Source organism: Dryobates pubescens, chromosome 14 (assembly GCF_014839835.1).
Source record: "Dryobates pubescens isolate bDryPub1 chromosome 14, bDryPub1.pri, whole genome shotgun sequence".
In the NCBI taxonomy this organism is placed as follows: domain Eukaryota; kingdom Metazoa; phylum Chordata; class Aves; order Piciformes; family Picidae; genus Dryobates; species Dryobates pubescens.
The window spans coordinates 11,288,907-11,305,903 of record NC_071625.1 but is presented as its reverse complement, the minus strand read 5'-3'; the positions used below and the strand labels follow the sequence as shown (position 1 = coordinate 11,305,903).

General features: G+C 37.4%; 1 protein-coding gene across 1 annotated transcript in view; it reads left to right on the top strand.

Moving 5' to 3' along the window:
* The window catches only part of CSMD3 (CUB and Sushi multiple domains 3), a 386,198-nt gene that overhangs the window by 259,595 nt on the left and 109,606 nt on the right, over positions 1-16,997 (top strand). Inside the window, exons 28-30 of the mRNA XM_009905784.2 lie at positions 8,299-8,490; positions 10,781-10,919; positions 13,186-13,373. Of these exons, the coding sequence (XP_009904086.2) occupies positions 8,299-8,490; positions 10,781-10,919; positions 13,186-13,373 (519 nt within the window). The remainder of the gene's footprint in view (positions 1-8,298; positions 8,491-10,780; positions 10,920-13,185; positions 13,374-16,997) is intronic.

Below are 16,997 nucleotides of genomic sequence, written 5' to 3'. Positions count from 1 at the left end.
GGTATGTTTGTTTTATATTTGCTTGGGGTTTTTTGCCATTGTTTGCTTTTATCATCAAGAAGCTTAAGAGAGAGAAACTGTTAAACAAGTTGTTTTTCTTCTATCAGCTGTTGCCTTTCTTCTAAGTAACAGATGTTAGTGAAAGATTAACTTCCTAACTTAGGAGACTTTTCAATGACAAAAACATCATTCCTAATGCAGGTTTCTAAATTACCTTAACTGCACAGTAGCTGGTATTTCTTAGTTCAATAGTACACGTGTATTTTCTGTAAGCAAATGTTACCAGTTAATGTTTCCATGTAAAGTGCCTTAGTAATGGGTTGTACCTAGGATGACCTGAAGTTATGGTATGGCTAGCTGAAAGCAGAAAAGAAGTATTGAATGTAATAGATTAATTTAGAAGTACTTTTGAAATGATGAGTAAGTGCTCCTCTTTGTCATGTCACCAAAAAATTCCCTTCTCTTAATCATATCAAGGTTTGAACTCCCTTGCTTTGAATCGCGTGCAACACAGCTTGGCCAAACACTTGTGACTTACATCACTGCAAAGCCTACTTGCCCTAAATTTACAGATTTAGAGTTTAAAATAGACTTTGTCTGACTTATGATATGGCATTACAGAGAACTCAAGCTGATTTAGTTCCAATTTGGGAATGTCATGCGTTTCAGATTAATGTTTTATGTTCATATTTCAATTTCATATGTGTGAAGTCTATTCTTTGAATCTGAGAAACCTGCTGATGTGTTTCCTATTAAAGCACAGCAAAATTTGACACTATACTTTAGGTTTCTCAGATAAAGTTGTCATTCTGGTGGTATGTCATTTTACTTGCAAACAAAATCTAATACAGACCTTTGTGACTGTCTGTATAAACAAAATACATTTGGAAGTGCAAAGATGTCTTTATGTAGAATCACGTGTTACAAAGAAAAACACTTTTCTATTTCAGAAAAGATTCTCTAACTTCCTAACCATTTTTTTCCCTTTAGTTTACATTCTTTAAAGTTAACTATTGATTGATATCTAGTGTGAGGGAACCCTGCTTGTAGCAGGGGGTTTGGAACTGGACGATTTTTTAAGTCCCTTCCAAGCCTGACAATTCTGTGATTCTGTGGTTGAAATAGTGCACAAGACAGCAAAATGTTTCTGTAGCAGTATATTTGTACAAATGTTTGAAACTCTTCTGGCTAAGGTAATTTGAAGATAATTAGAGGCATGTGTTTTATTTCCCATTACATTGTGTGTGTGTTAGTCAGTAAAAATATAGTGAAATGTATATGGCTTACACTATTTTGTGTAACAGCTGTCTTCCTAATATACCAATAGAAGAGCATTACAGTTTGATACACAATTGTATGATTTAGTCACAGTAGCAAATCTTGGAATGAGAGGATAAAGAGGCCTGATCATTAATATCCTATACTTAATGATACTATTTGCCTCTTGAGGCTCCTTTGGGACCAGAATTATGAGCCCTGATTGACCACATGAGGAATATAATTTCAATGAAGCTTTTCCCTTCCTTGCACTTCCATAATTATCAAAAAGTGAGCAAAACTGCATGAGTCCAGGGCTTGCTACTTTTTGTCTTCTATGTATCACAGTATCACAGTATCACAGTAACTAAGGTTGGAAGAGACCCCAAGGATCATCAAGTCCAACCTGTTCCAACAGACCTCACAACTAGATCATGGCACCAAGTGCCACGTCCAATCTCCCCTTGAACACCTCCAGGGACGGCGACTCCACCACCTCCCTGGGCAGCCCATTCCAATGACGAATGACTCGCTCAGTGAAGAACTTTTTCCTCACCTCGAGTCTAAACCTCCCCTGGCACAGCTTGAGACTGTGTCCCCTTGTTCTGGTGCTGGTTGCCTGGGAGAAGAGAATGAAGAAGAGTATGAAGAAGCATCTCCCATGGTGTTTTCACCCTGAAAATTAGTATCTACATTAATTATTCAGCAGTCCTCTTCTTGCAGTCTTATGCAAAACTACAAGCAAACTGCAGTGTGATTGGTATATTTGCTGATATTTACATGAATTATTTTGGTGAAACCATGTAAAAGTTTTGTACCTTTAAATGCAACTTCATCTTGCCTCATTGAAATACCTCTTGCAATATGTTTTTCATGTAGGAGAGTAGTTTTGACCTGTTTTGTTTCGATATTCTCTGAAAAGGTATCAAATATTTGATACAAAACACAGAAGAAAGTAAATATGGAACTGACATACAATCATCTGACTGGGAAAAGCATTTTTCCATGGCAAACAAATAAGATGTCATAATTTTTCTGCTGTCTTTTTTCACTGACAAATTCTGATATTGTATTAATGATACTTTGCAGATGAATTTTCTGGATGGTGTTTCCAGCATCACTAATTGTCTTTATTTATGATTCATGTGCTATCCTTTACATATATACACAAGCACAGGCATACATGCATGCACACATACATACACACACATGTGATGGGATTCTTTCCTGCAAGTACAGATACATCTTCAGGTGCGTTACCATTTTTTTCTATGCTCTAATTACAACAGAATGCATAAATGTAGAGGAAGGAGAGCTGTCTTGAGATTTATCTTCTGTTTACACACACACATCCTTTTTCTCAAGCTGCAATTTTTTCACACTCTCTATATGGATTTTTTGAATCCCATCTGCATCTTCTTCAGGTTTGAGAAGAGATAACATGGCAGTTACTTCAAGTTTGTCAACTCATTGTCTGTTCCTACTTTCCCTGTTTCCCCATTCATGTCTAGGACTGCATATTTTGTAACATAGTGCATTTTAAGGGAGATTTGTGCTGCTATTTTATTGCCATAGATTTTTTTCCTTAAAAGCATTCCAGTAAGATGCCAGATTACATATGAAAGCATTTCACTGAAGGAATGCTCATCTTTCAGTCTTCTCTATGTGACTGTGAAAAAATTATTTATGGACTGGTGACTTCAGTTGCTGGCTGGACATATTCAGTCCCACAGTCTGACATATAATTCATTTACTTACAGGAATTTTAAAATGTTTCAAAAGAAGATGAAAATAAGAATCAGATCTTTTTACTTCTTTATATTCCCATTGTTGTTTTTGGAAAGTTAATCTACATGAGACTAGGAAAAAACCAAACAACAACCACCAAACAAACCAGAAGCTGTTTCATGAGAGTGTTCTGTAATTTGTTACCATAGTATAATGCTTTCCTATGTAATAAATTTTAGTTACCTTGACAAAGGTAAGAGCAATGATACTCAAGTGTATGGACAAAGTGTTACCAATTAATGATGACAGTTCTGTATCTGTTCCAAACTGCAATTATAGTACCAAAAAAAAAAAAAAAAAAAGGAAGAAGTAATCAAAAGCTAATACCTCAGACAAAAGAGAAAATTTAACTTTTAAGACAGGAACAATCATTCCTCTCTTTGGAGGATTTCAGTTCACCCACAGTGCAAAGGTAAGGGCAAAGCAAATCAGCAGTGATGTTCTCTCTTCCACAACTGTATCCTTAACATGTGCAACAGAACAGGTTGCACACCGTTCTATAAAGAATAAAATGAAATATATGTATTTTCATTCAGATTATCTTAGTAATCTTTTCAGTAGGAATGGTATTAAAACAGGAGTGATTATTGGTAAGATTTTTCAGTTCATGTGTGTAGTCCAAGATCTGGTGATTGCTTATTTCTGAGAAGCTATTTCTATCTCCCTGTATTCATATGCATGCATAATGAAATATGTCATATGAAATAGGGATAAATCTGGTATAAAAAGCTTAAAAATCCCTGTAGTTCCCAAAAACCCCTCAACCCCCAAAACATGCAATCCAAATGAAATCAAGATTTTCAAAACACTTTTCCCCAGCTGGAATGTGTTGCCAGCATGATTACATATTGTCACAGTATCCATTTTATGCCGAGTTCCAGCAATTATCTGAAACCATATGTCAATTAATTTTTTGGGGCTGGGTTTTATACTCACTGCCAAAACTATGAGCAAATGCTTAAGGGATAATAGATGTTCAGATCTGAAGAGTTCTTATTTATGGTGGGGGGGGAAAAATCTACTTACAAACTGTGAAAAAAAGCTCCTAACTTTCTCCAGTAAAATGTGGTAAAAGCAATGTAGTACTTCAAATGGCTTTAACAAAATGCATTTTAACAACTAATATAAATTGACAACAACAAAACCAGTAAGAAAAAAAGAAAGTTAGCTTATACTATTAAACCTGTGTCTCCCTAAGAAGTGTATCTGACAGTAAAACCTGCTAAGGGCCATTAAGAACAAACATGATCTCCACTGTTTCCCCCACAAAAAAATGTATGAGACTATACCAGGCTAAAATGTAAACAAGACTTTAAAAACAAGTTCACTGAGCAATTGCTACTAAATAATTTTCATTGATAATCAGTACAGTGCATAAAATAGTCTGAATACAGATCCCAAATATAATAGCACCAAAATAATATTGAAGAATACAGCTGGTGAGGAAGTCTGTGTTTTCTGACTTGAATTATCAGGTAGGCATTCTAAAATTTATCATTACTGGTCATACCAGTCCCTCCAACAGGACCGGAATCAGTATTCGTTCTTCTGCTCATTTTGGGTGATTTTGCACTGGAAACTTGGGCAGAGTTTTCTTGTCATTCACAAGTATGTGGGTGCATTGCTGGAGCCTGCTAGTTGTTCAATCCACTGTTTGTCCTTGGCTATATTCCAAGGCCAGAGGTAAAGACCAAGTGACCACTCTTAGCTCTTCCTCCTGTTCCAGTGATGACCTTGATTGATCCTCATCCTTTACTAGATGAGCTGCTTTCCTTGTATGCTTCTTTTTCCATATAGGGGCAGCTGATGCTGGCACAGGCTGGTTCTCTGGTTAAGCTGTTATGCCTGTTGGTCTGTTGGCCCAGAAACCTTCAGTTGTCCCTTTGCACTCTGAACAGTGATGAGAAGGGCTCAATAGGCATGGACTAGCCCCATGCCAATTTTTTATTATTTTTTTTCATTTGGGGTGTTTCTAGGTTGATTTTGTTTGATAGGTGGTTTTTCCAAAATGATTAATTTCTTCTTGTGTTAGGGTCCTGAGTGAACTAAACTGGTGTTACTGGTCCTGAGTTGCCTTATCTTTGAATACACTTGCCTGTGGGGGATTGTGTCCCCCGGACTGAATGGTTGAAGATAATAAACTGCAAGAGGAGATGAAATGGGAACTACCTGCAGCAGCTTAACAAGTAACTCCAATAGATAAGAGCCAGCTGTGCTACCTTAATAAGTATCACTACCTAGCAGAAGAAAAGGTCATTAACCAATCCCCTGCAGCCACACCAGGAGGAGAGCTACGAATGCAAGCTGCATGAGGGCAGTTGTGAGTCTCATGGGCTTGCTGCATTGGGCAGGAGCTCTCAATCTGGGCTCTTGCTATACACTGCTTGAATTCTATCTTCGTTGCTGTGGGTGCCACCCTGCACCCCACAGTGACACTTAGCCCCTGCTTAGAAGCCCCATTTCAGCTCAGCACAAATCTCCCAAGCAATGGTGTAGGAATGCTGGTCTCCAGCTCCTTGTACCTCCACTGTGAGGAGCTTGGCTACTACACAGACCATGGCTCCTGGATAGACTGGAAGCTAGTCAGTCATATCTCTGGACTATTTTGCCTGGTTTGGTAGTAATTTTTCAGGCAGTAGATGTTTTTCCCCAAAACTCATCCAGTTCTCATCTTGTCAAATGTATACCTAGAGCATGCCATGCTCTAGGTATACAAGGCATGGCTTTACTCTCTGCATTTTTGGCAATAATTGTTCTCACAGATGGCTAGTCAGGGTCTCCTTTGATGCTTTTTTTCTGGGTTGGGATCTCTCAGAAAGCTCACATAAAAGCTTTATTTATACATGGGTGTGCGCATATAATTCAGTAGAAGTTTAGAGAACAATATGACAGAAAAACCTTACTGGTTGTTTGTTATCAAGGTAATATTACCAAAAATGAATTTTATTTGTTAGACACTGGGAAACAGGGAAAGAAAAAAAATTAAAAGAACCATACCTTGAACAGGACTTTGCAGAACTTGCCCATGTGCAATTTTTCATGCAATTCTACAAGTTGTGCCTTGCCTGTTTCTATGAGCCCGGGGACAGCCAGTGAAATCCCCACTAAGGAACTACACAGATAAACAAATGCGAGTCTATAACTCACTTAATGAACTTCTTTTTCAGGACAGAACAATCTACTTAATTAAGCTTTCTTCTGAGAATAGCATGCATGCAACTAATGTTTGACAATTTCATGCTTGCAAAGGAAAGTACACAGGACAGTTGGGGTATGGGGACCTTCAAACTCTGTTACACACCCTTTTTTGTGCTTAGCAGATGCTGTGGATTCTGCGAATTCAGAGGCAACAAGGAAAGTCCCCATGGAGGGCTATTGGGGATAATGTAAAAACTATTTCAGTCATTCATTTCCTGTTCTGATATGCAGTACCAGGCCTGGGGCTAGGATGCATTTCATCAGTACTTAGTGTAAGGGGGAAAGATTCAGAAAGTTAGAGAGATATGGGGGCATGGTCCTTGCTGTGTGCAAGATAAGTACTGATCTATGGCTTTGGGCAGCAAAATGACTTGGTGGCTATCAGTCTCTTTTCTTCAAGAATTGATTTCATCGTGTTTCAGATAAGGCACGGAAGTGTTTCTCTTGTTTATGACAGGATTCAAGGCGGGTAGCATTTAAGTGGGCAGAACACAATTTCTCTCCAATACCAACCAAAGGATACAGTATATTCTGGCTTCTCAGAAGATGAAAAATAATATATGCCTGATTTTTCCCTTGCTTCAGCCTAAGTGTACCTTAAAGACTTCTTTATTGTTTCTGACCTGGGTTAATACATGAACCTTTTCATATCTGATGGAATTCTGTTCCTGTATCCTCCAACATCTTATTCTTTTGTATGAAACATTTACAAGATCTACTAGTATAGAGCACTGAAATTTAGTAATCCTATATTTCCTAAATTAGAATGCAGCAGCTTGAAGATATAGAGTCCTGATCATTGTGCCTCAAGCAGCATTTTTATAAACTTCTATGATTACATATAAAAAGTAACTGTCTTTCATTTATTCTGCAACACTTTAAAGTTCAAATAAATATTTATTCAATCTTCAAGGAATAATCAGTAAAAAAAATTCTGATCAGAGTTAATTGATCAGGACTTCTTATATGGAAAAACAGCCCTATAAAACACCCCATAACTTTATAGACCTAATTCTTTTACTTCTTTTATTATGCCCTGAAAAGCAAGATGCTTGTATTTTTAGGGAAATAACCTTTTTTAAACCAAGATTTCTTCCTCATAAACATAGTAAATATACAAGCTATACACATTTCATCTGAATACATTACTGTCTGCTGGTATTAGCTCCCCAGAAAGAGGGCATCTGAATTAAATCTTACTACTGCCACTTTGTGTTTATGTTACACAGATTACTGAGCTCAGTGGGACTAGTTCCACAGGCAGCTCTTGACATTTGTTATTTATTTGTAATACATATAACATGCTACAGTTCTACAATATAAATAGAAAATAAATTTTACTTACAGAAACATTGATCTGGTTATTTTGCACATAGCCCTACACACTTGGGGTCATAATAGTTACTCATAATGTGTTAAATCTGGGGAAAAAATACTTCTAAATCTCTCATGTTTCTCTTGCAGTCATTGCACTTTTGTGTCATCTTAGCAATAATCTATACTTATGTGTTATTTATTGTTGTCTATTCTCTCAGTAGTTGTATATTCTCTCAGATTGAATGAATGTGCCCCTTTTTGTGTAGGTGATGTCTTTAATGTTAATAGAAAAACCTAGCACATCATATATGTTGTGTGCAAGGATATAGATAGGAGCAATCAAAGAAATTCACTTCCAAATTCACTACTAAACATTACAGCATACATACATTTAATGACTGAAGATGTGTCCAAATATGGCTTATATTAAAATTTTCATGAAGTCAAGATGTGCTGGGTTTTCTGGGTACTATGAAATGCTCTACTTTTTTTCTTTTTAATTGCAACAGTCCACAGATTAAAATAAAATTAAAAACAAAAAAGGTACTTTTAATAATTAAAGTAGATAACAAAATGTAAAAAAACAGCAGATTGTTGGGTGATTTCTTAATATTTTAAAAGTCAGTAGGAATATTTTGGATATACAGAGTTTCATGATTGGAAAAGTGTAGTGAAGCAAAACTTCATTGAAAATCTGACTTTTAATTCAATTTTATTTGTTTTCCCCTTCTCTGCCAGGCTCTGTAGCCACTGCTTGCCGTGATCCTGGTGTCCCCATGAATGGAACGAGAAATGGGGATGGAAGAGAACCTGGAGACACTGTCATTTTTCAGTGTGACCCTGGCTATGAATTGCAAGGAGATGAGAGAATAACCTGCATTCAGGTAGAAAATCGGTACTTCTGGCAACCCAACCCACCAGTCTGTATAGGTATGCAGAAAAAAATATAGAGAATGGTTTCCTAACATTTTGAAATTCTAGTGTAATGAACCACACTGCTCTAGGAACTCTTGTTGAAGAATAAATACATACAAGTACTGCCCATCTGATACATTATTCTGTATTAAATTCTGCAGTTGTTAGTTTAGGAAAGATGTTGAGTTGCTGGAACATGTCCAGAGAAGGGCAGCAAAGCTGGGGAGAGGTTTGGAGCACAGCCCTATAAGGAGAAGCTGAGGGACCTGGGGTTGCTTAGCCTGGAGAAGAGGAGGCTCAGGGCAGACCTTATTGCTGTCTACAGCTACCTGAAGGGAGGTTGTAGCCAGGTGGGGGTTGGTCTCTTCTCTCAGGCAACCAGCACCAGAACAAGAGGACACAGTCTCAAGCTACACCAGGGGAGGTTTAGGCTGGATGTTAGGAAGAAGTTCTTCATAGAAAGAGTGACTGGCCATTGGAATGTGCTGCCCAGGGAGGTGGTGGAGTCACCATCACTGAAGGTGTTTAAGAATAGACTGGATGGGGTGCTTGGTGCCATGGTTTAGTTAATTAGATGGTGTTGGGTGATAGGATGGACTCGATGATCTGGAAGGTCTTTTCCAACCTGGTTAATTCTATTCTAACACTTCTCATTGTTTCCCTCTCAAGGCTGTATAATTTATAGTTTGATATCTGTGACAGAGATAACGAGAAAGTCAATGTCAATGGCACTATTAACTTTACCTTAAAATTTTAAAAAGAGTAATACACCTGGAGATTTTGGTTGAAGTTGATATGCCTGTGTGTACATAATACATGCATAAAATAGCAGGCAGGTGACCTAGTAAATTATACATGAGGTGCAATTATGTAAGGGCTTAAGCAGGGTGCAACAGGAAAAAATGTGTGGTTTTTTTTTTTCTTTAATTGTAATTTTGGTTTTTTTTTGTTTTGTTCTACTGTTCTGTTTTAAGCAAGGTTCTTAGTTTCCATTTTATGTCAATGGAAAAGTTTTGTAAACAATGAATCGAAGCAGGGTTTTCCTCAAAATGGGATATGTATAATGCTAATGCAAAGAAAAATGTCATCATTTAGTTCATACTGAATTACAATTCTTTAAATGTGTCTTCAGAATAGATGCAAGAAAGGTTGGGGGGTTTTTGTTTTGTTTTGTTTTGTTTTTTTCAGTAAGTATGGTTAAACACTGGAAAGTTTTCCCAGAGATGGTTTAGGTGTCCCTTGTCTGGAAACAGTCAACGTCAGACTCCACAGAGCTTTGAGAAACTTAATCTGGTTGAAAATGTCCCTGCTTATTGCAAGGAGGTTGGACTAGTTGACCTTTAGAGGTGCCCTTCAACCCAACCTGTTCTATGATTCTATATTTGAGATAACAGAATCACAGAATGTTAGGGGTTGGAATGGACCTCAAAAAATCATCTAGTCCAACCCTCCTGCTAGAGCAGGATCACCTAGTGTAGGTTACACGGGAACTCAACCAGGCAGGTTTTGAATGTCTCCAGTGAAGGAGACTCCACAACCTCTCTGGGCAGCCTGTCCAAAAATGATCTTTGCAAAACATTCTTGTTCTCTTGTTCATCAATGAAACCTCGGTTGAGGAATGTTGAGCTATAAAATGTCTTGAAAATAGTGATACTTTCATTCTTCATATTAACTATATGCATTTCTAGACCACAAACACACCATGTGTAGGAACCTCAAAATCACAGGGAGAACTAAGATTTTTTTCTATTCTATGTGTGCTTGGAAGATATTTTCTTTATTTCTTTGTCTGAAAACTGCAATTACTAGTATGTTTTTGTTGAATTTAATTTATAGTATTACTATCCTGATCTGAGATCCTAATCAGTGTTTTCTGGTGATAATGTAGTAATTGCATTATTGGTATAAGTAAATCATATTTCATAATGTAAGAACCATACTTCATAGCCTAAGACTTTCTTTTAACAAGAGGTAGAAAGTGGAAAGCTTATCCAGTCAAGTTTTTTTTATGTCTGCACCAGAGCATTTTTCAAATTCAGAGTATTTTCAGAAAAGACTTGACATAATATTATGCAAGCAAATAAAAGGACAGAGAGTTCAGAAACAAGTCCTTCACTTAGTAGTATTACTATTTGTTTAAGGAGAAGTGTGGATACATTTTTTATTTTGATTAAAGCTTTGTAAATACTTGACTTGTTTCTTGTTTAAATTTTGGAGGACATTAAATGCCACTGAACAGATTGCTGGTGTTTGATTCTTTTTCTCTTGCCTTCTTTCTTTAATTCCAATTTATTTTTATTCACAGCTCCCTGTGGAGGAAACTTGACTGGCTCATCAGGTTTTATACTTTCACCAAATTTCCCTCATCCTTATCCCCACAGCAGAGACTGTGATTGGACTATCACTGTTAATAATGATTACGTTATATCATTGGCATTCATCAGGTAAACTGCTATTTGCTTATCATTTTTAAAGTTATGTTTGTAACTTTTTTTTTTTATGGGTTCAGAGCTTTGAAGGTCTGTGTGTATACTGATGTATGTATACTATATGTAGCTCTGCATGTATACTTAACATAACTGTCAAAGTGATTAATAATTGGGTGTTCTGGTAGCAGTCATATCCAGTGTGTTACTCAGTACACACAGAGATGGAGCTTGGGAGCTCATTACTTCTGTTTTTCACTGCAATCTCAGTTTACACTATCTAGTGTGGAAGTGGATGGTGCTCTATTTGCCAAGATGCTCGGCCTGAGAAAGCAGCATGGTATAACTTACTGAACTGACCCCAGCCCAGAAGGATTTTCTTAAATGACGAAGCTTACTTATTCATCATACTTTATATGAGACAGCCACCTGCTATTTAAGCAAAGTTTCAAAAGTAGTCCTTACATTTAGTTTTATTAGTGTGCATTATTTCAGAATACTGCACCAAAATATGTCTTGTTATTCTGATTATTAAAATGAATTATTTTAGCACTCTCTCTTATCACTGTGTAAGAATAAATTAAGCCGAATGGAATCCACAGAGGAGCTTTTCCTGTCTGCATTGTATACAATCCATAAAGTAAATTCATATGCATATTATGTGTGAAAAATAAACCTCCCTCTGGGGTATATCATGATGTCACAGAAAAATTAAAGGTTTTACTTGTACTATCACGTCCAATTTAAGTCTTTCTTATGCTGGTTGTTCTACAATAATGGTTTTATTACAAGTCCCATCTCAATTCAATCCTCTTTGACCTGCCCTGGGTGATCCTGCTTTGGCAAGAGGGTTGGACTCGGTGATCTTCAGAGGTCACTTCCAACTCCTACCATTCTATGGTGGTTTTGATCAGTGATAAAATGACTTGTTTAGTGATGCAGACAATGTAGTTGTCCATTCTTGGTGCTTGGTGATGCAGTGTGTGTTTTGAAGAATTCTTTCCAAGAAAATTAATCGCTCAACTATGTATCCATAATTAATAATTTAATAATTAATTTGGTGATTTCAGAATGCTGTAAGTTGGTAAGGAACTTTATACTGTGCAGTAGCACTTCTTCTGGTTTGGTGAAACATCATGGGATCAAAATATTTAATGATATTCTACTCTCTAATTGTACATTTAGATATATGGGATCCTTCATTTTACAATAAAATTGATATTTTACGGTGTGACTTTTTACACTGTACAGTTTATAGATAGCTGTTCTTAAAATTCAGGCAATTACTATGATTTTTGACAGAACCTGTCAATCTCACTCTTGGTCTGACTGCATACTTACTGATACTTGCTTCCCTAATGACACACAGCCTGTTCCAGAGTGAGAAATAACCCCTTCCTGCATAAACTAAATACTGGATACTCCACTAAGTGTTGTTAAATATGCTTTTGTGTGGGACCTACTCCAGCTAACCCTTTTAAATGCAGGGCAAACTGTTACTTTAAAAATTGAAGCTGTTTTGCCCTGAAGAATCTGTATCATGTCTTCAATGCCTACATTTATTTTAACTGGGAGCTAGTGTCAAGTAAAGACAAAATAATTCTAGTGGTTAGATTTTTGATTCTTTTACTATCAATGTTTTTTAAAAACTTTTTTTTTGTACAGAGGCAGTCTTATAAACAATTTTGATTAACTCTCTGCCCCTAACTAAAATTCAGAAATGACTGATTATGTTAGTTAATTAAATGTAGCTGAATAATTTACTAAATTAATTATTATTATTATTCTAATTAGCAATCTAAGTTCAGAAGAAAAGATGAGGTTTCAATACTATATCTTTTAATTTAAACTGATTATAGGCAAAATGCTTCTCGCTCTTGAAGTTCCTGGAAGATCATCTCCTGGTGGTCTGAAACTATTCATTCTGACTGGAATCTGTATGCACTGTTCTTTGCAGCTGACTGCATTATATCATAAAGCATTTCTGCCAAGGATTTCAGTGAATCTATGTTGTTTATTTCTCTACAGCTTTAGAAATGGTGTTCTTTTTCCTTTATCCTTTTTTTTCCCTGCATCACATCAAAGTACTGCTATTAAGCAGAGAAAAAAAATTCTAGTATTTCTGTTTCTTTCTAATAAAATGCTTCTACAAATCATTATTCTGACATTGGAGGTTTTTTTCTGCTTTCATGAAGGCAGTGATAGTAAACTTTTATTTAATATGAGTGAAAGTGTTGCACAAAACATATTCCATCTAAAATTTCTCCCTTTTTTTGTTCTACAGTTTCAGTATAGAACCAAATTATGATTTTCTTTATATCTACGATGGGCCAGATGGTAATAGCCCACTGATTGGGAGCTTTCAAGATAGCAAGCTGCCAGAGAGGATAGAAAGCAGTTCAAACACCATGCATCTGGCTTTTCGGAGTGATGGATCTGTTAGTTTTACTGGATTCCATCTGGAGTACAAAGGTAAATAAAATTATTTTTCTTTTCTAGTAAAAATGTCCAGTGCATGACTGTAAATTTTAATCTGATTTAATTTCTTGTAGTTTTCTTTCTGGTAAAGTTTTGGGGTTGTCCATGAGTATGATAACATACATTATCTATACGTGCAAGCTATGTTACAAGTTTACTAATGTAAAACCAAGCTTCTAGTTGATAAATGATAATGTTAGATGCATGAGTCCAATGAAAATAATTGCACATAGCATCTTGTAGGCTTCAAAAATAATGATACAGTGACAAAAGTTAACAGCATATACACATGGTTTAATTTTTTTTCCCAGAATACAATTTAATTTTTGTTTTCCTTTACCACAATAAGGTATGTTGGCATATGTGTATTTGAGATCCTGTAAGGTGAAATAATGTTCCAGAATCTAGGAGATCATAATGAAAAGTAAAAATATTTTGACTAGTATGATAGGCCATGGTAGATTTGTCTACCTGTCTCAGTCAGATCTGATTGAGGTCATAACACACCAAAGACCAAAATACATACTTGCAATTTTTTCTTCATTCTTTCTTCTTCCTCATCCTCTAAGTGCTCCATCCATCAAATCCATGTCTCTTCATTTTAGAGGCAAAGCTGTCATGCAGATCAATGTCAAATGCTTTTCTCAAACCCAGGTAGATGATATCAGTTGCTCTTCCCTCATTCACCAATGCTGTATCCTCACTGTAGAATATCACCAAATCAGGGACTTGTGATTCTTCTTTACAAGAAGTCAGTAATGAGCACCATGACCAGTACTAGAGGTGCCCTGCCTCCAGGCAGGTGGAAAAAGGGGATCACACAGTTTATTGGCCTGCATGTCTCTGATGCTTGATACATCAGACTCACAGAACTATAAGAAATTGGTGGACACCAGTGCACAATGAGTACCAATGCCATCAAACTATGAAGGGACAGAACCTGTCTTTATTTCTTGAGTGGCAAAGGCATCTCAACATCTAATTGTATTGGAAGGCAAAGTGTGCCTAAGAGGGAATGAGTGACATAGACACACAATTGAGGCTGGCTCAGAAGCTTCATGCACCCTTGGCATAGACTTCTTCAGGATAGGGTATTTCAAGGATCCAAAAGGATACCAGTGAGCCTTTGGTATAGCTGCCTTGAAGACAGAGGAAATGAAACAAGTTTACCTTGCCTGGTCTCTCAGAAGACCCTTCTGTGGTGGTGTTGCTGAGGGCTGAAGACCAGTGGGTGCTAATAACTTCCACAGTGTTGTACTGGTGACAATATTGCACCAACTAATACTCCCAAGGGGAGTAATCAGTAAGACTTACTTACCTTTTAATAGTTGCTTATGGCCAGTTAGAAAGTCTAGTGGAGAGTGGAGACTGATGGTAGACTGTTGTGGCCTGAGCGAAGTCATGTCACTGATGAGAGTTACAATGACAGAAATTCAGTATGAACCGGAGTCAAAGGCAGCCAAGTAGTATGCCATAACTGATATTGCCATTACATTTTTCTGGTTCCCATTGGCAGCAGACAGCAGGCCAGAATTTGCCTGCAGTTGGAACGGCATCCAGTACAGCCTTATCATCTGCCATGAACAGATCCAGACTGCACTGGAACAGGGTGGAACTCTGGAACACCTGCAATATATTGATGACATAATTGTTTGTCATGACACAGCAGAAAGTGGTTTTGAGAAAAATAAGAAAATAGTCCAAATCTTTCTGAAAACCAGTTTTGCCATAAACCAAAGTAAGGTCAAAGGACCTGCACAGAAGATCCAATTTTCAGGAATAAAATGGAAAGATGTTTTTTTTCTGGATCCTGATAGATGTGATTAACAAGAGAGCAGCTGTGTACCCATTGAGTCGTAAATAGCAAACATAGGCTTTCTTAGATGATGTGGATTTTTGGAGAGTGGATTTTCCAAACTACAGTTGATTGTAAGCCCTTTTTATCAATTGACTATGAAGAAGAACCATTTTAAATGGGGCCCTGAACCCTTTGAACAATAACCCTCAGGCCAGTCCAGACAGATGTACAAAATATGGTATATACTGCAACTGGTAAAAACAGTCATACTTGGAGCTTCTGGTATAGAGCACATGTCTGGATTTGATGTTAACTCCTAGAGCTTTGGAGTCAAGGATACAGAGCATCCAAGGCCCAGTATACTTCAACTGAAAAAGATATATTGGCAGTGTATGAAGGGGTTCAAGGTGCATTAGGAGTGGTTGGTAGTGATGCACAGTTCCTCCTGGCTCTCTGACCGATCATGATAAAGTGGATGTTCAAAGAAAGGGTCTCCTTTGCACATTATGCAACTGATTCTGTGTGGAATAAGTGAGTCACACTAATCACAGAACAGGCTCAAACAGTTGCCCAGAAATCTTGGAAGTAACCATGGACTGACCAGAAGGCAAAGATTTTGGAGTATCAACCAGCAGGTTGATCAGGGTGCTAAAACTGAAGTGGGCCAGGTGGATCTGGATTGGCAATATATGGGTGGTTTATTTATACCTCAGAGGGCCCTTGATACCTCAGCCCACCAAGGAAGAGATGGAACATGCAGATAGGTCCATGACTGAGGAGTGGACTTGACCATGGACACTTGTGCATGGGTTATCCAAAGATGAGAAATATGTGCTGCAATTAAGCAAGCCAAGCAATTAGAGCCTTTAGGATGTGGAGCACAATACCTGTAATAGAATGGGTTGAGTTAAATCTGCTGCTGATATTCAATACCATGCTGCCATCATGCCAGCTTCAAAATGAGTTATCGACATAATCTCATCTTGTATCCAAACCACAGCATTCTAACAGCTACTAGGAAGAAAATAACTGTCCCATCTGAAAGCAGGACACAAAGCCTGGTGTAAAGACCTGCATCTTCGATAGAATAACCCCATTCAACAGTAAAGGCTGAGAGCTGGTGGGATAGGGTAAAATTCTGCGGTAAAGGATCTGGAGGGCCTTGTGTACAAATTGACCATGAGCCAGAATTCTATTCTTGTGGTCAAGAAGGCCATTGGCCTTCTGGGCTGAAAGTGGAACACCTGAAGCAAGGGTGGAATCAACAGCTCCAGGCAAGTGATTCTTCTCTCTGATTCTTCTGAGAGTTCACTGATACTGAAAAAAATTTACATACAGAAGTCCAGGCCAATGGTGAGTAACCACGATGATTAGGAGGGTGAAGCATATAGCACAGAAAGAGAGTCTGAAGGAACTGGGTTTTCTTCAACTAACTAATGAAATCATAACTGGACTGGACAAAAGCAATCTAATCAAATTGGCCCTGCTTTGCATGGGGTTTGTGCTACACCTCCTCTCACCAAAATTGTTTGCATTAGATGACAGTTTTTCACACAAATTGTAGTAGCTGCATTTGTGTCCCGTGTGTACATTGTGTATTTTGTGTGGCAGTAGTACTCAAGTTGTGCTTCATTGTCTGGCCATATCTTTCAGATACAAATCTCAGTCACAACCTGTGTCTCAGGTCTGGTCCGTAATCCTCTTCCTAATGGAGTTTTGTTCTTTTATTCCTTCTTCTCTTCATTTCTGTTGTATAATGGAGGAGCAGCTTATTAGTTCTACTAAGTGCTCTGGAGAATAATTATGGAATGTTTGCTATA